General features: G+C 35.9%; 2 protein-coding genes across 6 annotated transcripts in view; one reads left to right on the forward strand and one right to left on the reverse strand.

Annotated features, from left to right (window-relative positions):
• Positions 1 to 20,753, reverse strand: part of LOC149081567 (dnaJ homolog subfamily C member 11) — a 32,473-nt gene extending 11,720 nt beyond the window's left edge. The window contains exons 1-9 of one of the 2 annotated variants that reach the window (XM_089238510.1): positions 20,625 to 20,753; positions 17,975 to 18,104; positions 16,646 to 16,719; positions 11,641 to 11,742; positions 9,798 to 9,859; positions 9,511 to 9,682; positions 9,330 to 9,397; positions 4,012 to 4,076; positions 1,543 to 1,664 (exon numbers count right to left, since the gene is read on the reverse strand). In XM_089238510.1, coding sequence (XP_089094636.1) covers positions 1,543 to 1,664; positions 4,012 to 4,076; positions 9,330 to 9,397; positions 9,511 to 9,682; positions 9,798 to 9,859; positions 11,641 to 11,742; positions 16,646 to 16,719; positions 17,975 to 18,104; positions 20,625 to 20,705 — 876 coding nt within the window. In that variant the 5' untranslated portion in view covers positions 20,706 to 20,753. Of the gene's footprint in view, positions 1 to 1,542; positions 1,665 to 4,011; positions 4,077 to 9,329; positions 9,398 to 9,510; positions 9,683 to 9,797; positions 9,860 to 11,640; positions 11,743 to 16,645; positions 16,720 to 17,809; positions 17,945 to 17,974; positions 18,105 to 20,624 lie in introns of those variants that run through there. The other variant, XM_089238512.1, reaches the window with a different exon arrangement.
• Positions 20,754 to 20,999: 246 nt separating this feature from the next.
• mxt (Eukaryotic translation initiation factor mextil) overlaps positions 21,000 to 22,204 on the forward strand; it is a 62,727-nt gene continuing 61,522 nt past the window's right edge. For 2 of the 4 annotated variants that reach the window (XM_089238513.1, XM_089238514.1), the window contains exon 1: positions 21,000 to 21,096. The gene's annotated coding sequence lies outside the window, so the exon portion shown is untranslated. The remainder of the gene's footprint in view (positions 21,097 to 22,204) is intronic. The other 2 variants (XM_089238515.1, XM_089238516.1) reach the window with 1 other exon arrangement.

Consider the following 22,204-nt stretch of genomic DNA (forward strand, 5'->3'; position numbering starts at 1 on the left):
TGAGGTCCTCTACCTGGTAAATTCTAGAACATTTTTTTCAACCGAATCTCATTTTTGTGAGGCCCCTTATCCTTTTCAGGATTGGGTGGGCCCATGCATTAAGACATCACTGCCTGATTCCATGGACAGCTCTACTATATTCTTGATCACATTTTTTTTCTGTCACAAAAACAGGCACCAGGCAGTATAATATAGGGCCATATGTGTAATGGTACAATCTCAGCACTCATACATATTTGCCATGGAAAATGTACAAAAGGAAAAATTATAATACTTTTTGCAAGAAAAAAATGATAGTTTTTAAAGAAAAATATAAATAATAATAATAAAAATAGATATAAAATAATAATATATAATAGAAATAATATGAAAAACAGAGTAAGGCCAGAATTACACTATAAAAGTTTGATAAAAGATCTTTTACAAAGCTTAATAAAACAACCAATAAGCCTATTGCTTGAAAGTAACCGATGCACTTATTGGTTGAATATACAAAAAATAATAATACAAAATTATTAAGTTGAATAATACAAAAGGAGTTTTGCAAAACTTTTATAGAGTAATCCCAGCTTTATATTAAATAATAATGAAAAAAAATGGAAAGAGTAATAAAAAAGAAAAAAAGTTGTAAGCATATGAATACTTAAAAAAAAAAAGAATATGGATACGCAAACAGAAGAAAACAATATAATATATACATATGATAGAAACAGAGCGAGAGAAAAACAGAAGCTTCAGCCCTTTATAGTATGCACAAATATTCAAAGGCCACATAGAGTACCTTTTGAGTACACCAATTTTGATTGTATCAGTGGCCATTGGATTGACAGCTTTCGCACAGATCGTATGCAATTGCAGTTCTCTGAATTCTCGCATTTGAACATTGAAAGAAGATGTTTGGGATCCTCCTTTCCACAACTGCATAAGTCACCTTCTACCAAGTTGAATCTCTCAAGATAGGATTTGAAGTTGCCATGTCCAGTTAAAAATTGGGTAAGATAAAAATCAGAAGAAAAGTAAGATCACTTCAATCGGGCATTTTTGCCCACAATATTTCAATCTTGAAAGCTTTATTTTCCACACTTGTTATGGCTCCCCTTCCATTTCATTTTCACCCTTTGCCCCCTTAGAATATCCCACGACTGCAATTGGGGCCATATGGTCCCAGGTTGAGAAACACTGGACTATAAAAAATGAATTTACTGTAATTTCTGTTAAATAAGTGTTGCTCCCAGAAAAGTGACTGAAACAATATCTTGGTAGAAACACTACAGTTTGGTACATGAAAAACATTATTTTGTGAAGGAAAACAAAAACGATTCGTTCATTAAAACTCCTGCCTGAGCTGACGAAAGAGTTATATTTCTTCAAGTTTTTTTTTTTGTTCAGCTAAATACATTTCCATTAATACAGAGTAAGTATAAGAGAGAGACATACCATATGCCAATCTATCTCAGAATCAGTGAAAACGGAGGGATAAATAGCGACCAAAATACATGCTATATAAAAATGTGTCAACAACACTTGAATATCCCATCTCACCTGAACATTCGCAGTGAGCTGATGACCTTGCATTGAAGTATAGGCAATGGTCGTCTTTAGAGAGTTTGCAGATTTCCATGTTACATAGCCACCAACCTGCTTCGTCAACTGCTGGCCAACAACTTGGGAAAAAAACACAAACTTTAAAAATAATATCAAATATGTGATTTCTTATAAGTATTTCTTTTTTGAAACTTTTGTACAATTGGTACTTCCACGAAAAAAATTTAGGGACCCACTAACCACGTCCTTGGGGAGATTTTAAGGGGTTGAGTGTGAGCTTGGATGAGAAAACAATTTGATGTTTTATATCCCTATATATTGAATATTACTTTGTAGTAGGGTCGGTGATCTTAATTTTATTTACACAGAGTTCCATGGGCGCAAAAGGGTCAGCAGAACGCAAAAGGTTAAGAAACCCTGATCCGAACAGTGATTGCCTGAGGAATAATATTCATTTTAAATTGAGAAAATATATGACTACACCTTGTAGTAAAACTATTTTGGAATAACTATCATTCGATTTTTTTTTTCCAACGAAAGTACAAAACTCCCAGAAAAGTTAAGAACTCCTAAGAACCAGTTATTCCTCACAGAATAACTGGTTCTTAGACATCCCTGGTCCTTTTTCCTGCCAGTGCCCTACAGGTAATCAAAGTTCTACTTTATGTGCTTTGTTTCAGGAATTAATTTTAAAGAGAAGCCGGCTCATTTTCAAACCAAAAGGTAGGGACACCATAAAAAAATTATTAGGCTAAATAAGAGGTCTTTATGAAAAAGCAGGTAAACTTTGCCTGATAAAATTCGGAAAAATCACCAACGAAAAAGTTTCACACCCCCCCCCCCTAAAGTTGCTATTTCACAGAATAAACAATAGGGCATTTGTTACATTCCATGTGGTGATTGCCCTCTTGGTTATGTAGGACAGACAAGGAGACCCATGAAAACTAGATTAAATGAGCATGCTCACTGTGCTAAAAATCAAGAATGTGAAAAACTGACCATCACCGCTCGCTGCTGGCAAGAAGGCCAGATTGAAATTTCAGAAAGCGGGCGTTTTCCACAAAGTAAAGTCCACGGTTGATTTACACTTCTACAAAGGCACATATACTCGGGCTTTAATGTAATGTAAATTAGTAAACGACAATAAATCAACACTATCGATTGCAGTAACATGGCTTAAGTTCATTATGAGCAGGAATTGTAAGAAAATTCAAACAGACCAATCAGACAGCTACATTTCACAAGCAGCCAATCAGGAAGTTATAGAAGACTTATACACGGGCACTCAGCTTCATTCTGGTCACGACATTTGACTCGGACAGACATTTTTTTTTCTTTCCGCTGAGCAACCAAGAGTTAAGATTTGGTAACCGATTTAAGTTGGATCCTCTGTCAGCATGATATATATATTTTTTATCCTCTGGAGACGACACCCATAGCGTGTTTGAAATGCATAAGGGGTTTTTTATTTTCCTTGTATTTGCCTTTCCATAGGTGATTTTTCTGAGAAGAGGTCTTTAATGCATATTCTGTTGAATTCTATTTTGTAGCTTGTTTGCTGTTTTTGGCAATTGACTGATTGTTATAACTTTAATGGTAATTAATATATATGTATATATAAGATACCACTGGCATTATTAGTAAGTTTTGTGACCCCCTCCCAGGTTTCCCTGAAATTCTTAATGTGCTATGTGAAAGGTCAAAACTCCTATCTTAATCGTCCATCAGGTACAATGTACTCTATGGGCACTCATTTATAAAACATAATAAACACCTAATTAAGTTTATTTATACAAATGTCAAATGATGAACATTATTATTAAGAGTGTCAATGGAAGAAAAAACATGAAAGCTTCTGCAAAAAAACATGTATTCGATGCAAAACCAGTTGAACAAATTTTAATGTAGCAGGGTGAAGTGAAAAAGTGACTGTGCTGTGCCTGTCAAATCAAATGTGCATGACGGAAGAAAATTAGCAAGATGAAAATTGTTCCTGTCACCTGTCAGTAAATGAGAGAAATACATGTTTTGCATAGGTATCACAGACCCAAGTAGTGAACCCTGGAGAATAAAGCACTTAAATTTCAAAATGTTACTTAATCAGGCACAAGTCCAGCAGGTCACTACTCACGTTCAGTAAGGATTTGAGCGAACTGCGACTGTAAAGCACTCAAACCTTATGAGATAAGAGACAGCTACTCAATAGCATTAATGCCAATGCCATCTAGAAAGGAAGAGAGAACAGAAAATGTAAAGGTTGTGCTGGATCAGTTGCGCCAGATGGAGGGTTAAACGAATGAACTTTTCAGAACATAGGTAAAACTATGATTCTTGATCTCGTAAAACTAAGTGTCAAACACACTGCTGAATATAAACCCACATTTACAAAATGTGATTTATATTAACAATTCACAAAAAATAACATCAATGTGTAAAATCAAAGAATTAAAAAAAAATTTCACATACCTACATGAACAGAGGGAGCGATACCCATGGGTGTAAAATGAAAGCCTCCTTGCAGTGATGCGAAACTGGATGAAAAAAAGAAGAGAGGATGATAAGAAATGTACAAAAAACTTCAAACAAGTCAACATTGTAACTCCAACAAAAAAAGACAAAGGAAATAGAAGAGAAATTTCGTACATGCTTCTGCTATCATTTGCATGCAGTTCGCCAAATATATATTGAAAAACATCCAAATTTATTGGTGCAATTAAAAATGTGTCATATTACTCATAATTACCTGCATCTCTTTTCTGAGGATGAAATAAAAATGAATATTTCGCTAAAATAAATCACAGTAGTTTAAACTGCTTTAGTTTTTATAGGTATCAGATGGCATATCTGATATAATATTACAAAAAAAAAAAAAAAAGTTTTGTACCTTGATATTCCGCTAGTTGTGAAAGACATAACGACCAGAAATTAGTATGTACAAATGATACACTGCTGGTAAGAGATTTTATGGTACTTCAGACTTTTTATAAATTTGTTCAAATCATATGGTCTAGTGCAGTGATTTAAAACATCCCACAAGGGGCCAGTTTGAGAATGACTATTTTCTATTAGGGCTTGGAATTTTTCAGTACTCCCATCATTTTTTTATATTGGTTCAAATTTTTACATTTTAAACAGTTTCTTGTGAGATGACTTCCTTTTATTTCTCTCTCCCAGTGTTTTTCTCAGAAGTTGTTTGATCAAGGGTTCTTAATGTTTTGTGTTCCATGGGCAATTTCTGAGAAAATAAATGAAATGAAGAAAAATGAAAGAAACGAACTCAATTTACAAACTAATATTTCATATATGGCAATATGAAAATAATGAGTTAATTGTTTTCTCATCCAAGCTCACGTACCCCCTTCCCCCCCTTCCCTGAAGTTTCTCCGAGGACACTCGTGTGTGGAAAATTCATGGAAGTGAGGGGGCTCAAACCCAGGCCCTCTTGCACACATACCAAGCAAGCATGTTACTAAAGGATGACATCACTCTCCGCTATCCATATGAAGATTTTTAACAGCAGGCTTATGAGAAGAGGAATTTAGGAAAGAGTGGGTTGTGAGAGAAAATGCAACTGCCCTTGCAGGAAATCGAACTCGCGTCCTCTCACTTTCCAGGTGAGCGCACTAATCTACAAAAGCAACGAACAGGTTGCAACAAACAAACAAGCTTGGCCTCCTGAGTTAGGTCTGACCGTCCATGCATGGTCTTCTTCAGTGTACACGAGCTCTAAGGAAAGATCAAGATTCTTGTTGCTTTTGTAGTCTAGTGGTCTATGGTGCTCACCCTAAAAGTGAGTGAATGTGGGTTTGATTCCCCGCAAACGCAGTTGAATTTTCTTTTCTTCCTAAATTCAGAGATGCCATTGACACATTATAACGCATCAAATACCCAGAATTTCGGAAAAGGATACATGAAACTTTTGTTCACGCGTCTTCTGGGACATGTTCTTTCCTACTTCAGGGAAGAAAACCTCACTTTTTTTTTCTTTTTTCTTGATCGCGCGACCTTGAAAAACTGGTTTTACTACTTTGTACACTGTACTGCATTAATACACACGCGGGTTGTTGAACAATAAGATGAGGGATATGTAGTTGGTTCTCTCTCTTTGAATGAAAGGCAGTGTACAGAAATTTCAAATTTCAGATTTTTTTTTATATTCCCCTGTGGATTTTCTCCCTTCTGGTTATATACGGGAAATTATGGTACTTTCGCGGCAATCTGCCGATATTCAAAGGCTGCGTCTATATGGCGTAAATTCCTACAATATTGCGAAATGCTCACTTTTTTTTAATCGTAAAGGATTGGAACGCCTGTTCAAATTGTAAAACTTTCCCGATATCGTGGAAAAAACCAAATATATGTAAAAACTCAAGACCTTGAATATCCATAGTTTTGTCATCTAGCTGCTATGCGGTAGTCACCGTTTAGCATCGCGAAAATCCCGGGTGTGTACGCATAATCAGCTTTTGGAGGGGCACCAGGATCTAATTCTTCACAGATAGTATAAAAGAAATTATTTTATTCCAATATTTTAATTCTCTACAAAAATATTTATAATTTTTGATTTCCGGGGGGGGGGGGGGGAAGGCTCCTTATAACCCCCTCCCCCAAATCAAATTTTGCTTTTGGTGAAAAACCGGGTTTAGAACTTGCAATTGCGCAATGGTAATCAGCAAAGATTTCAAATTTTGAGTTAGCTATTTCTTTGGAAAAACTTCTGGTTGCCACGGTGATCACACAGACCTACAACACAAATATGCATACATTAAACTACTTCAAAAGGATGCATTACCAGTTTCGAGGATAGATGCAGGGCCGCAACTGGGAGGGACAGGCGGGTCTAGTGTCCTGGGCTCTGGACTGGAGGGGAGCACCAAATTCACCCTCATGTTTGAGAAAGTATCTAGTTACAGCGCGAGATAGATGGCACCCCCTACTGAACACAAAACATGCCAAATGCTGGGCACACATACATAAGCACACTATTAAGTTCCTCCAACACAAATCTGACATAGCTCCCATATTCAGGATTTAAAATATCTGACAGTTGAACGGCGACAGATCAGAATGGTGGACCATCGGGGAGGGAAAATAAAATCATTTTACCAGGAAAACCAAAGTATGAATAGGGAATCAAAAGATAAGTGTCTTAGAGAGGAGAGAATCTAATTTGCTTTAAATTTGATCAAAAGATATTGAAAGTGCTAAGATTTTTTAAATTAAATGTAAAATCAATCAGAAGGAAATTCATAGATTGATTTATTAGTAAATATATAAATGTGTCAAACTTTTAACTAAATTGGATTCTGCTTATAATGTTTTTCAAACCGTCATAAGAAACTTAAAATAAGAAAACACTTTAAACAGGAAATCTTAATGAGAATTACTTATTGTTAGGACCACGAAAATAAATTATACTAAGTGGAAAACGTTCTAGATGGGAGAAACGTTATAAGCGGGATCAACTGCATATTTGTTTTAGATTTATTACACGTGCAGAATTACATACGTTAAATTCTCAGTGCTAATGAGCTACTTTGCAAGCTTTTCCTACAAATAGTGAAAGTGTAGACAGTGAAAGTAAATGAACCTTCGGATAGAACATGTTTTTAGAAATGAATTACTTGATTTACAGACAGCCTACCTTCTTCTCCTACCCAGAACATGACCTACCGCTCAGTCTAAATGAAGAAATATAAGCAGGTGATCAAAGACCTGGGGCATGCTGGAAGAAAATTCATAGAGATATCAGTGAATTATTGCGGGGGGGGGGGCTGTATAATTTTTTTCAAGATAAATTTTTTGTTAGAAGGACCCACTTTCACTCAAAGAGAACCCACTTTCACTCAAAAAGAACCCACTTTCACTCAAAAAGGACCCAGATTTTTTGAATAACCTTGGTCCCGGGACCCAGGTAAATTAGAGTGCAGTAGCATCTCTGTAAATTCATCTTCACATCAGCCAGTTGTTAAAAACCTTCGTAAGCATGATACCACCTACACCACTGGAGACACGATCCTGCCTTCCTTATCTCTACCCATCCCGGAATAGAAAATTCAGAGTTAATGAGGGGGAAAAACCCAGAATTTATGGAAGAAATGATTCCTGAATTTTGATGAAAGAAATAATTCCCGAATTTTGATGAAAGAAATAATTCCCGAATTTTGATGAAAGAAATAATTCCAGAATTTTGATGAAAGAAATAATTCCAGAATTTATGAAAATTCCAGAATCAAATTAGTTGAAGCTCAGACACCTCGTCTAGTATGAAAGATATAATATGTATATTTTTAACTTTTATTACTGTAAGCGCAGACTGCTCATGACCTCACCTCCCCCCTTCCCCAACGTTTCTTTGAGGACAATCGTGTGTGGAAAATTCATGGAAGTGGGGGGGGGGGGACTCAAACCCAGGCCCTTTAGCATGCTACTAAAGAAAATGTGGTTGCAAACCCCTAAAGCGGCCCTGTCCTAATGTGAAATCCTGTTTTACTTGAACCAGGTATTTAATTCTGTAGACTGTGGTGATTGATACATCTAGATCAACTGTATACAGGTTTGAAATAATAGATATCCATATATAATCGGAATGCAAATTGCATAATTTGTGTATTTGCTATTTAAAACTAAAAAAATTAATAATAAAAAACACATTTTATTCTTTGTGAAATATTCAGTGTTCAATATGAAATTCTTTTCACTTGTTGGATAACATAAAATTTGGTTAATGCAAAATTATCAATAGTCATTTGGTTTCAAAGTATAGAGTATCAACATTGTATTAACAACACTGCTTCTTCAATTCTGTTGTTTCAGAAATTTGAGTTATATACAGTTGTTAGATAGTCAAAAATGGAAAAAAAGTGAGGTTAATCTTTTTAACATTTATTTTAAGAATGCTCATATAATTGAAACATGTGTATCGTGCATTTAAAATATGTTTCATTTTGCTCAAACACATAATCTTTTCATATACAGATGTAACAAAATTCGCATATAGCAAACAGTTTCGTTACATTGCGTTATAAGCGGGTAGAAGTGTATATCTTTCCGTATGCTAGAAAGAGAGAAAAATCCCTTTAATGCCCCTTTATATTGAATCACCAGAAAGCAATTGAAAAGGTACTACTTCATCATCTACTTGTATATACGAAAGGAGTTGTTTGAGTGTCATGAATGAATGAATGAATGAACTAAACTGAGTGTCAATGAATAGACTAATGTTCTTTTCAAAATGTGATATATGAGAGATTATATTAACGGATCCACAAGATGTATTTCAGAACAAAGCAGAAATCAGAAAGAAAATGTAGCAAGCAGCTTTAGCAAAGGGAATCTTGGTTTCTTTTAAAGCTTGACCAAGGAAGTCATAGGGTAAGGTCTAATTGAAAACACTTGTATGGATGTCTAGGTAGACTATAATATACTTCTAAAAAAATCATCAATGAATAAGGCAAATACCAGGTGTAATTTTTGGTATTTGCCTCATTCGTTGACAATTTTTTTAGTATTATTAGGGAAAGTCATCTACTCTTCCATATAATATACTTGCAATCCCTCTCTCTTTCACTTGGATATTTTATTCATTTGTGGCTTTTGCACTTATAATCCATTCAGAATATTTAAAGGTATTGAATGACCGTTGAGATTGGGACAAATAAAATTTATAAATAGTGCATTGAAAAAAAAAATGCAATGTTGGTTTTCAGCTGCATCAAGATATAAATGTTAAATCAATTGAATTGAGCTAGGAAGCATATATAGAAGGCGACGGGACCTCTTACCTTTTGGACGGGAGATGGCGGAAACCTTTGATTGTGAAAATTGTCCCACTACCAGCACCTACACCAAACTTTAAAAAAAAATTGAATATAATGATTTATATTAATTCATTAGTCATACATATAATTTTAATTCAACTGTGATGAAAATAGTTCTAATTGTTAACATAAATTACTTACTTACCTCTAACCATCCTTTGGCTGAAGTGATTTTCCTCAGAGTGCCATTAACCGAACCACTTCCAACACCATTATGAGAAGACAGACTTCCACTCAGACTGAAAGTGTCCGTATTGTTCAGAGGTGCTTCAACCGACTGTGATATAGACATCGAGCTGATTTCAATCGTTGGGAAACTAGAATGCAATAGAAAAATAGTTTAGTTCGATAAAATACAACCAGGAAAGGAAATAAAACAAAGTTCAAACATCACAACACTTTCTAGTGCATAAATTCCCTCAAAGCACAAACCTTGTTTCTTCACCATAGTAATCAAAAACATCAGAAGCATTTATGCCAACAGTAAGACTACCCTGTAAATTGGAAAACCAACATGAGTGAGCAAATCTGGTGTACACAACAAAAACAAGATTTACAATATTTTCTGCGGAAAGAGAATTCACCTTTTCTTTTCTTACAGAGTTAAAAAAGCTTAATTACGGAGGTTTAATTTCACTCCTCCAAAATTTTAAGGGATAATTTTTTAAAATTAGAGGTATTTTTTTTTACAAAAACCAGAGTAATGTTATATTTATAAAATACATGGAGTATTTTCACTCCTCTATGAAATTTGGAGGGGTGAAATTGAATTTTAATGCATGAACCATGGATCTAGATGAACACTGGCAAACACTACTTCTTTTATTCCTTTTTTTTAATCTTGATTTTCAGAAGGCCTCAGGAATCAAAGCAATAGGGAGATGCTTCAGACAAACTTGAATACGATTGTATCATGGGCTAATGAATGGAGCTGCTAATGAAATGAGGATGTTTCACTTACGAGTTGAATGGTATTACTATCCCGGATGTTATTAGGATCACAGATTTGGGAATCCTCATTGACTAGCGGCTTAGGTTTTCTGAACATTGTTCAGCGGTGCTCGAAAAAGCTAATAGAATACTCGGTTTTATTCTTTAAAAGGCCTCTTTGTATTCACCTAAAGTCATCCTTCCATTCTTTTGCAGCTTACTTGGTTTGTCCTACACTGGAGTATACTGTAAGATTTTGGAGACCATACCTACAGAGAAACGAAAACTTTGTTGAGGGAGTGAAGAGAAGAGCTATGCGTGCTCTTGTTGGTACACAAGGCTTAAGCTATGAAGAAAGACTCAATTTTTTTTAACATGCTTACATTGTAGGAATGCAGGTGTGTGAAAAAAAGTATATAATCAGAGTGCTTGAAATTTTCAATGGGATGGATAGGATGGACCATGTCAATAAACTGCTTCGACAAAGGGACACCAGTATCGATTGGTAAGGGACAATTTCAGGTTGTGGTGTCAAAGGGAGTTTTTCCTAATGGGGTTGTTAATAAATGGAATAGCTTATCTTCAGTGGTTGTGAATTCTAACGCAGTTGATATGTTTAAAAAAAAGTATGATATAGACATAGTGGGATAAATTGAGAAGCTATCCGCATTTAGATAAGACAAGCATAATCTTTTTTATGAGCAGTGCAATATATATATATATATCTATATTTTTTTCCCCCCTGGCAATATATGCTTTTACATTGGGTTGCTGTATTTTGTTTAGATTTGACATCTGTGTTTTTTATGAGCATAAAGTTTTCAGCCACCTCGTTGGGTATTTTGCCTGTTGTGGCCTTTGTGTTTGTATAGAATTCAGTTAGATGTTTCACCCCTGTAAGTGTTTACTACATTACACAAAAGTGTGACAAAGTAAAACACTGCTTTTACAAAATATTCCCTAACAAATGTATGAAACAAATTATGGTTGCTTTTTTGTGGTAAAATAAATATTCATTACTATGTCTTATTCACCATATTTGAGAGAGAACAGATATATATGTATATTATTGTGTGTAAGCATATATAGTACTGATGAAACTTTAAAGTATCAGGTTAATTAATTTGCTGTGTACTATTATTCCTTGTATTTGTTATGTAATTAATTAATTTGTATTTTCATTTTTAGGCTTTAATTAGAACTAAAATGAGCTATCCCCAAAAATTTACACAATAATTATTTCATTTGATTGGTACTGAAAGGATTAAACTTTAGGCAAAAAAAAATTCCAAGAAAAGGGAAATCAATCTCATTTTCAACTGAAACTTATAAACAACCACCCCACCTTTGGATTAGTTTTTTGTCTCAAACGTCTCTCCTCCCTCTCTTTGACAAGCTGCTCATACTCTTCTCTGATTTCTTGGGGCGTTTTCGTCCTTTCAACCAGCTGTTCGAGAATAAAAAAAATTAAAATAAGATTGTTATATAATAACAAAGATATACAGATCACAAAATAATAACGCATCCAAATTCCCACCACATATTTTTCTAGAAAAGCTATTTCAGTGGCTTGAGACACTGATGCATATGCGAATTTTTGTCGTTAAAAACTCAAACCTCAAGAGATTGACCATGAACACCCATCATATAAATTTCAAATATTAATTAATTAAATTGGTTTTAAGCATTTAACAACCATTTTCTAAAAAAAATGAATTAATAAATTTTTGGAGAACTAACTTTGATGTTTTGAGAAGAAGGTTAGCAGAAGTTTTCAAAGACCGGTTGGAATCAGTAGGGGTGGTAAGTCAATGGGAAGAATTTAGTACGAAGCTGTCCTCTGTTTTGCACGACGTCATACCCTTTGTTCGAAAAAAGTGTGTTTGTACATGACACCCTCTATGTTTCATGGATAGCGTGCGGAACCTTTATCTTGAAAAGAAAAGAAGCATTCAGAGAGTATAAAAGTGGATGAGGTGACCTATCATTGTTTACTGATAAAAGAAGACTGTTGAAGAAAGCGATAAGGGATAGTAAAAAGGAAGTTGAATCTAGGTTGGCAGATAACATTGGCTCTGACCCAAAATCATTTTTTCGATACGTCAATAATGGATGTAAGGGGACAGTTGGCCCCCTCTCGATAGGAGGCTCTAGGGTAGAGAGCAATGTAGGCATGTGTAGTGCTTCACTGCCGCTGTGGTGGTCGAGTGGTTATAGTGACGGACTCGCGATGCGAGGATCCGGGTTCGAACCCCACAGTGGTGGTCGGCTGAAGTTGGTTTTCTGTGGTTCCTAACTTCAAGGCGCAAATGCGAGCCGATCTCCCCGTTAAAAAGTCTCGCCACAGAGAGCAACAGTCCTACAACGATAAATCATTCAATCATAACACTTCACTCATAGTTTGAAAAACTGGTGGCAGATGGCAGCACTACACATAACAAGCATTACAGAGAAACAAAAACTTCACGTCAGATTTTCACGTAGATTTAACTACACGTACACGCACATTCACGCATGTACCGATTCGTTGGGGGTTCCGCGGGGGGGGGGGGTGTGTGGGCGGGGTGCATGTATGGTGTAGCAGTAGTGGTAGTGCCTCCAAAAAATGGCTCGGGGATCCATGATGTCAGCCACCTCGTTGGGCAATTTGCCTGTTGTGGCGTTGTATTTGTATTCAAGTAATGAGCAATCATTGTATTGTATTCATTGTATTCAATGACTTTTTCGCGTCGGTTTTGAATGGAGATAATGATATTCGATATACGGGTGTTGCATGGGGTAATAAAACCCTCAACGATATTCAAGTAGAAGACGTGGAGGTCCTAAATCTTCTAAAAAATGTATATGCAAGCAAAGCACCAGGACCAGATGATATCTATTCCAGGGTTCTCAGGGAAGGTGCTAATGAATTGTTGGGGCCAGTCACACAGATATACAGGAGTAGTGTTGCTGAGGGTATCGTCCCGAGAGATTGGAAACTGGCTAACGTTGTTCCGATATTTAAGAAGGGTAGTAGAGAAGTGGTGTCAAATTATCGTCCAGTGAGTTTGACGAGTTTGAGTTTGTGCTCCCTCTCGAAAATTTTGGAAATTATCATCAAAAGGCAGTTTGTGAAGTGGATAGACGAGAATAATGTATTGTCGGATAATCAGCATGGGTTCGGGAAGGGGAAGTCATGTGTAACTAACCTCCTTTGCTTCTATGATTACGTGACTAAGGCTTTGGGTAAGAGCAAAAATGTCGACATTGTTTACCTTGATTTCCAGAAGGCATTCGATCGGGTCCAACATGGCAAACTCTTGAAGCGTTTACACGAGATTGGAATAGAGGGCAACTTGCTGAATTGGATAGAATCGTGGTTAAGAGATAGGTCGCAACGAGTTATGGTGAACGGGGAATTCTCTGGTTGGACAGACGTCACAAGTGGAGTTCCTCAGGGAAGTGTCCTTGGCCCCATACTTTTTTCACTTTTTATCGACAAACTCGATCAGGGTATCGATGGGATTACTAGCAAATTCACAGATGATGTGAAGCTAATGGGGGTAATCGGGAATGAAAGCGATAGGGAGTTGCTCCAGACCAACTTAAACAAGATTGCAGCATGGGCAAATGAATGGAGCAGGACGTTTAGCGTAGATAAGTGCATGGTCGCTCATTTTGGTTCGAACAACCCACGGTTCTCTTACGAGTTGAATGGTGTCACTATCCCGGATGCAACTAGGGTCACCGATTTGGGAATTCTCATTGACGAGCGACTTAAGTTTTCTGAACATTGTTCAGCGGTGGTCAAAAAAGCGAATAGAATGCTTGGTCTCATTTTCAAAAAGGTCTCTTCGCGTTCTCCTGAAGTCATTCTTCCGCTTTTTCGAGGCTTAGTTCGTCCTGGACTGGAGTATGCTGTAAGGTTTTGGAGACCATACCTACAGAGGGACATAGACTTGGTTGAAGGGGTGCAGAGAAGAGCTACGCGTGTCCTTATTGGCACACAGGGCTTGAGTTATGAAGAGAGACTTCATTTTTTGAATATGTTTACATTGGATGAAAGCAGGTGTCGAGGAGATATGATCGAAGTGTTCAAAATTTTCAATGGGATGGATAGCATGGACCATGAACTTTTAGTACACCGCCAATCGACTGCTTTTACAAGGGGACACAAGTATCGATTGGTGAGGGGCAATGCAAGGTTATGGTGTCGCAGGGAATTTTTCTCTAATAGGGTTGTTAATAAATGGAATAGCTTAACCCCGGAGGTAGTTAATTGTAACACAATTGACACGTTTAAAAAGAAATACGATAAACATGTTGGGGTAAATCAAGAAGCTATCCATACTTAGAATAAGACAACCATAAGTATTTTTTATGGGCATTGTATAGTATTTTATCATGTGTATATATTGTTTATAATTTGTGTTAATTGCATTTTTAATTGGGTTGCTGTATTTTTGAAATATATGACATCCATATTTTTATGGGCATCTTTTTATCAGCCACCTCGTTGGGCATTTTGTCTGTTATGGCGTTGTATTTGTATTTATATTTGTAATAAAATACAACAGTATTCAAGTAAAAGTTAAATTTTATATTAGAGAGGTGTAGAGTGAAGCTCACATTAAATGTTATTCAAACTGCTGGCCATACACCCATGTGTCATAAGTAGATCCCAGATTATAAGCCTTTTTTTTAGCATTAATACATATAAATGCATAAAATCCAAGAATTTTCAAAATAAGTGCATATATTTTTGAAGGTTTATTAAAGACCAATCATTTTTTTAAACAATTTTCAAATGAATAGTGCTCATAATATTTTCATAACATCAGGTTTTTTTCCACGGGTAGGGTTTAGTGAATTAATAGAGATGCTTTGCGATATTTTCCAAATATCAACTGTTTATTACATTCTTTTCAGAAATAACGTAAAAAATGTTATAACTTTTTTTTAGAAATAGAAATTCATTTGTTACTGGTATTTCATTACTGAGCAGCAACGACTAACTAGAAAAGTTATTTGCATATGCAGGTATATACATATGTGGCGATATTTTTTTGTAAATGAATGTCTTAAGGCATACATACTCAACTTATGGACCAAATATGGCCCAGGACCTCAAACCTAATTTTATAAAATTGAACTATAAGCAACACAGTCACAGATAGCCATTAAGTGATCCATAGTGCAGTTCCACATAATTTAAGTAGCCTGCGGAACATTTTCAGATCACTCAAGTGGTCCACAACACAGTCCCAGAGCACTTAAGTGACCTCCAACGCATTTCCAGATCACTTGAGTGGCCGGGATACAGTTCCATAGCACCTAGGTGGTCAGCGGCATGGTCTCCCATATACTGCAGCAAGTGCCCCTAGGCTAGGATCTTTGGCACAATACAATGGAAAGTAGAATCATTCCAGGGCTCGAGCTGGAGCCATGTCAGCCCCCACTCTTGTAGAGGCTATGGCCAGTGGCACATTTTTAGATTACTTAAGTGACCTGCAGCAGTTAAAAATCACTAAAGTGGTCCGCAACACTTTTCCAAACCAATAGAGTGGCCAGCACTCTCTCAAAGGTTGAGCCCCCTTGCTCTAATACATAGAAAATATAAGCTTACTAGCTCTAATACCCGGTGTTGTCTGGGTTTCCTTCAATTGCTGGGAGGATTGAAAAAGTGACAAACCATAAGGAATAATTAACCAAAGGAATAAACTGTTATACATAACAATGGCAGCACAAAAGAAGTGACACAAACCATTGTAAAGGCATATGCATGTCTGAAATGAATTGCTAAGGAACCACAGTAACCGAAATAAACATTCCAAAAATGATTGTTGATGCCTAGGAACCATTGTTGCCCAGACCTGACAAACTTTTAAAGTAGCCTATCATTCAAGTCGGGCCTCGTTTGGTATACATGCAAAATTTGGCGATGACCAATCTAAAATTGTAGATTTGTATATAGAACACACACAATAACAGAAAACCAGTTTTACATAGATATGCATTTTATAAGTAAAAACATACCTTTTTTTTATATGATTTTTTAATGCATATTTTTTTTTTTTGGTACACATTTTGTTTTTTAATGCATATTTTGGCATTTTTAAGTTCATGTTTTGCATATTTTTATATAGTGTATTTTGCCAATTTTTTAGCGCATATGATCCAAGCTCTAGTTATAAGACTTCATCATGATCATAGTGATGAATATACCAATGTGTGGTACTTTGAAAAAAATATGCATTATAAATGATAATTAATGATATAGCATATAGGACAAAATGTTACACTAGCATTTTTGAATGCTGTGTGTGTGAATTTTTTTTCTTTCAAATAAACAAAACATAAATGGTATTTACCATCCATCCTTCAGTTTCCACACCTTTGAGACCTATAGTGTCATAAACTGCTCTTTTATGAGGATCACTGAGAACTGTAGGGATAGAAGAGGTGTAAGTAATAATAAGCTATAAGCATTTGATCACTGTTTAAAAACTTTACACCATAATCCAAAAAAAAGTTTCATGCTGCATGCAATGTTAACAAATTATGATTTAGAATTTTTTTTTTTTTTTTTCAAACCAGAGGTTTCTTAGAATGCAACTGCTTGAAACTGCTTAAAACTCATCAGATAGTAATAAGAACAATTTATTATTTAAATTTTTTAACTGTCTATTATAAGCGACGTCTGTTATAATGAGACTCCAGAGCTGCCCTTAGGGGTGTGCAACAGGTGCGGCCGCACCAAGCTCCTCATTTACGATAACAATCAATTCTTTCATAAATTCTAGAATTCTACATTTTCATTCTGAAAGAAATAATTCTGGTATTTCCATCTTAATAAATTCTGCAATTCTGAAAAGTTTCATCAATTCTGAAATGATTTATTTTATTTATTCAGAATTTTCATAACTTTCTTTTTCTTAATTTTCGATTCCCCTCTCATAAAAGAAAAAAATTGAGGGTAAGAGGCCCTGCTACCAATTTCGCTCCGGGCCCGGCGTCTGGTAAAGGCGGCCCTGTGACATTCTACTGCATATGTTGGACAAACTCCTGCAAAAGCTGATAAAATTGAACTATTGGCTTTTGTGCCACTTAACATCCATAATTAGAAGTGGTAGTTAAAAAATTTGGCATATCAAAAATTTTCATAGGTTCTTTCAATACTAAGGTTACTTTAATATTGAAATACACTTAAAAAAATATTGTGTATACACAGAAATAAAATTTAATCACTGAAAAGGGCAGTCTTAAGAGCATCGTAGGTCCCCGGGCCAAGTGGTTTTTCTGAGGCCCTACCTAGCAAATTCTAGAAAATTTCAACCGGATCTAATTTTTGTGAGGCCCCTGGGCCAATGCGCTAAGACAGCCCTGTCACTGGGGCATAACTGACACAAAGTGACTATTGGTGGTAGTGAACTTACTCTACCTTAATATTTTACGTGGATACATACAACATAGAATGTTAGTTATAGGATTTCTAGAGAGGTAGCGGGAAAATTTAATTCGCAAATCACATATACTTTCACTCGAGAGAGCACCCAGGTTTTGCAACAACTTGGGTGACATGGACGCAGGTTAGTCAGAAAATAGAGACATCATTACGGCTCTGTGCAGCTGCACCCTTGCCAAAGTCATATCTTGCTAGTATCTCAACTAAAGTAACCCTAGTTACAAACAACACTGACTTTCATAGGCTCGCTTAGTCTTGCCGAAAAGAATGTCAGCTTGCTCTTTCTTTTCCACATCAGTATGTTTATCGGGATGGTAGAGCTTGCTAAGGCGGCGGTAGGAATTGTTGATCTCTTGGGGACTAGCCTAGAAAAGATAAACAACCAATTAGTATATCTAGCTATTATCATTAAACCACCATAAAAATTAAAAAACAACTCTTTTTTTTAAAGCAATTATAAAACCAAATACAATCAACCTTGGTTGCAATGGCTAATTGTCTGTAACGTCAATAGTTTCTGGGCTGGGCTAATTCTCATAGAGAATAATGATAATGAACCTTGCTTATAACTAGGACTAAAACACGTCACTACGGATAAATTAAAAACCTGAAATTTGGGTTTTTCAATTAATATGTTGTGACATAGTATTTTTAGAACATACAAATTCTAGGCCTACTTATGGCATTAATGACTATGCAAAAACCTTAGATATAACGGCATATTTTAGATCTTTTTTGCTTTGTTTTTAGGGAATTCTCCAAAGAAATTTTTGATAAGTGTTTATTATATTGAGGTAACGTTTGCCTGTTGCTCTATTGATGCCTAATGTTAAAAAAACCCATCATTCTACATTTGATGCTACAACTTGCTCCTCACTGACTTAACCTGTATGCAGTACATTTGCATATTCTCCCTGGAATGATTCCTGACCTTTTCTCTGTAGAAATGACCCATTATTTCCTGAATTTTTAACACAACTTACTCCTACTCTTATTTTTTTATAATCTTTTCTAGAATCGAGAAGGAACGTAATCTGACAATCTATGAATTGAGCTACAATATAATTATAAATATTCATCTGCAATAATTTCGGTATTCACCTATTTTTGTCTGTGAAACACATTTTAAATCACTGAAGATATATGGTATCATTCCATTTCTTGCCAAGGGTTGTTTATGAGCAATATCCGCTAATTTCATTGATATTTAGAAACATTTTAGAAGAATTGGCTTTGTTTAATATTTTCTATCCCAATTCCTTTTCAATCAAATATGGGTCAACCCAATAATAATAGAACAACATTATGCACAGTACTCAATTGCACCTGATTACACATTACATTTCATCAAAAAAAAATTGGTTATATGTGACACCATGGCTATAACGACAAAATGTTAAGGAGAATCCTTGAAACTATTATAATCAAGTTTGACTACTACAACTATACCCCACATGAACCTCATCAACATTCTATCTCTAGAATTTCTAACAAAGTTTTTTTCTTGGGAATTCTTGTTATGTGTTCAAATTTTGCTGCCATCTACATTCATAATTTGGAAGCATATAACATGGCTGGTTTATTTTGATTTTCCCCTGTCATGTGTGAAATTATAAATGTTGCAAGACAGATCGCTCTCTGTGTAACTCTGCTTCACATATAGCCTGATCTTACTGAAGGACCCTTACCCTAGGGCTCGAGATCTACATGATATAGGCAATACCAGGATTTCTCAAACTGTGCGTCTCCAACCTTTGTCAGGGGCGCCAGTGGAGCTCGCACATAAGCATTGAATAGGGAAAAGGGACCCCGCGGGTAAAGAAAGTTTGAGAACCCTGGGCTATACAGTCAAACCAGGGCAATGTGTTATGACTTGTGTACACTCATTGGATTGTCTTGCATTTTATTGTTTGGCTTTCGAAAGAAGTGATCATTCCCATCGTCCCTCCCCTTTAGATCCATGCCTGAACGCCCCCAAAGCACAATATGTCGCAGACCGATCTGGAAGAATTAGAAGAAAAATGCAGAAAATATTATAATGAGAATTTTTAGTGCTGACCATTTTCAGTCATCTGAGGACTTATTACAGAACAACGAAAAACATTCTGCATTGGGGCCTGAACAAGAGCAGACATCTTCAGCTGTGAAAGATCAAAGGCTGGCATCTCCATCCGCAAATGAAGCTGAGGCATTTTCAGCTTCAAATGGAGTGAAAGGATAGTTATCTTCATCTGCGAAAAGCACGGACCCAGACATCTTGAGCTTTGAATGTAGCAAAGGAAGACATATTCAACTGCTAATGAAGCGGAAACAGGCATCTTCAGCCGCAAATGGAAGGGGGGCAGGTGGATCCAGGATGATGTACTGGAGAAGCGACTTATTGTGTAGATACATTAAATCACCCCGTATCACATGGGACAGAAATTTCCCCTATTTTTGGCTTTTGGGAGGGGCAATTGCCCCGGATCTGTATTTGCATCCTGATTCATGTCCTTTTAATAGAAATTTATCAATCTTTGAATAAGCGACACCTCTATTTAGGGGGGGGGGGAAGTCTGATCTCATGGGTGTCCCTTATTGAGAGGTTGCACTGTATTTGTTTTCATACTATAAATTTTATAGAAATTCAACATAAGAGACACAATAGAGGATATATCTTTACATGATTAAGCGCTAAACGGATATAATCGAAGATGCTTATTGATATTTAACTTTCACTCAATGTGACTCCAATTTCTATAAAAGACTAATCATTTTTTCGAGATATTGCATCATTATTAACGCGGTTAAACACGTATACAATGAGAAAAAAAATCAAGCTTATATTATTGAATTATAGTAATGTAAATTGGAAAGGAAATAAATAATTAATTAATCGATCTAACATCTTTCTCGACATTCAAGAATGAATATAAATCTTCTTCCACTCCATCACTATTGGTAGAGGGTTCGCGCGGCGCCGCCATTGCATGGATTTTACAAGTAAATAAACAAAACCTTGCATTAATATGATAGTGATGGTGATTATATTTTTCCACACTTGACCTTTTATATAAGCCCATAAAACACATAATGGATTTTCAGCTATTACTTCGATTTTGTCAAATACTCATTTGGTTTAAAGTTTTTTTAAGAAAAATTGCTTTGATATTTTTTGATTTCGAATTTTTATTCTTTGAACGTGCCATGTGCAGATCGTATCCCGTTCTTCGGAAGATATGGTCATAGATATTTTATTCTTGAAAAATTGAATCTGTGGTGGAAAAATCTGAGCGTATGATGCGGACCTATGATGTGTTGATGTTGGAGCTCATGGAGGTTTAAATTAGACTTTTTGTTTCAAAATTTCTATATTTGGTAAGTTGAAACAACTTTTGTTTCTTACTTAATTCTTGCTAAAACAAATAAAAGTTGATAACTCGCGCTTGAGTTATTTTTTAGTTATTAATGTATTTATTCCACGTAACAAATACTTTTGTGTTTCATTAAGTTTTGATTTCACACTATGCGACTTTTTTGTGTAAATTATTAATGCTGAGGCCATTAATTGATTAGAAAATAGTTTTGTAATACACTCATTCGGTAAATTTCAATTTCTCGTACTTGTATTTGAATGTGTCTCGGAAATTAGACCTCCCTCGCCCACACACGTGTACCTGGAATACTGTGACATTCCTAGCACAACCTCTTTTTTTCAACTTCTAAATTCAACCGAATAATAATTGACAGGTTGATGTATGAAAAGCCTTTGCCGATCTGTGAATAGATCAGTTAGTAGCTGATTTGCCCACGGAAAAACATTGGAGTGGGGGGGGGGGACTGAATGTTGCCAGTCCTCTCTTATACATGGGATACAGGGGCGCAGACACAAGTGGGAGGGGTGTGGTGCTCTTATATTCATTGCTTGTTGGGGAGGAGCTCAATTACCCTCCGCTCCCCCCTCAGGGTTTGGCATTTGTGGTTAGTAGGCTGTGGATAAGCTTTATAGCGCCAGGACAAAAAAAGCTGTCCTCCTAGGCCAGATACAGAATAGAGACTGAAAATAACATAATAAAAAAATGATTGTGGGAATTAATATTTTTAGGGAAGTATGGAAAAAATAATAATAACCCAAGAGAATCCATGTGTAATCCTGAAAACAAATTCCAAATGAAATATTCCAATTTAAAAAAAATATAGTACAGTTGAATCCCGTTATAACGAACGCCAAGAGACTGGAGAAATCACTTCGTTAAAACGAAATTTCGTTATAAAGGAATTCCAGGTTACCTAACATTATTCCTATGTAAACTTTTTTGGGGGATTAGAAAAGTGTTCGTTAAAACGAGATTTTCGCTATAGCAGTACTCGTTAAAACGGGATTTGACTGTAAAGTGGGAAAACAATATGTGTACGGTACAGCGTATAATGAACAAAAAGAAAGTATGTGTGTGTGTGCTAATGAAGATGATTAATTCAAATGCTG

This window comes from Pholcus phalangioides, unplaced genomic scaffold (genome assembly GCF_987345545.1).
Source record: "Pholcus phalangioides strain wild (caught in Gottingen) unplaced genomic scaffold, Ppha-v1.0 ptg000010l_1, whole genome shotgun sequence".
Lineage (NCBI taxonomy): Eukaryota > Metazoa > Arthropoda > Arachnida > Araneae > Pholcidae > Pholcus > Pholcus phalangioides.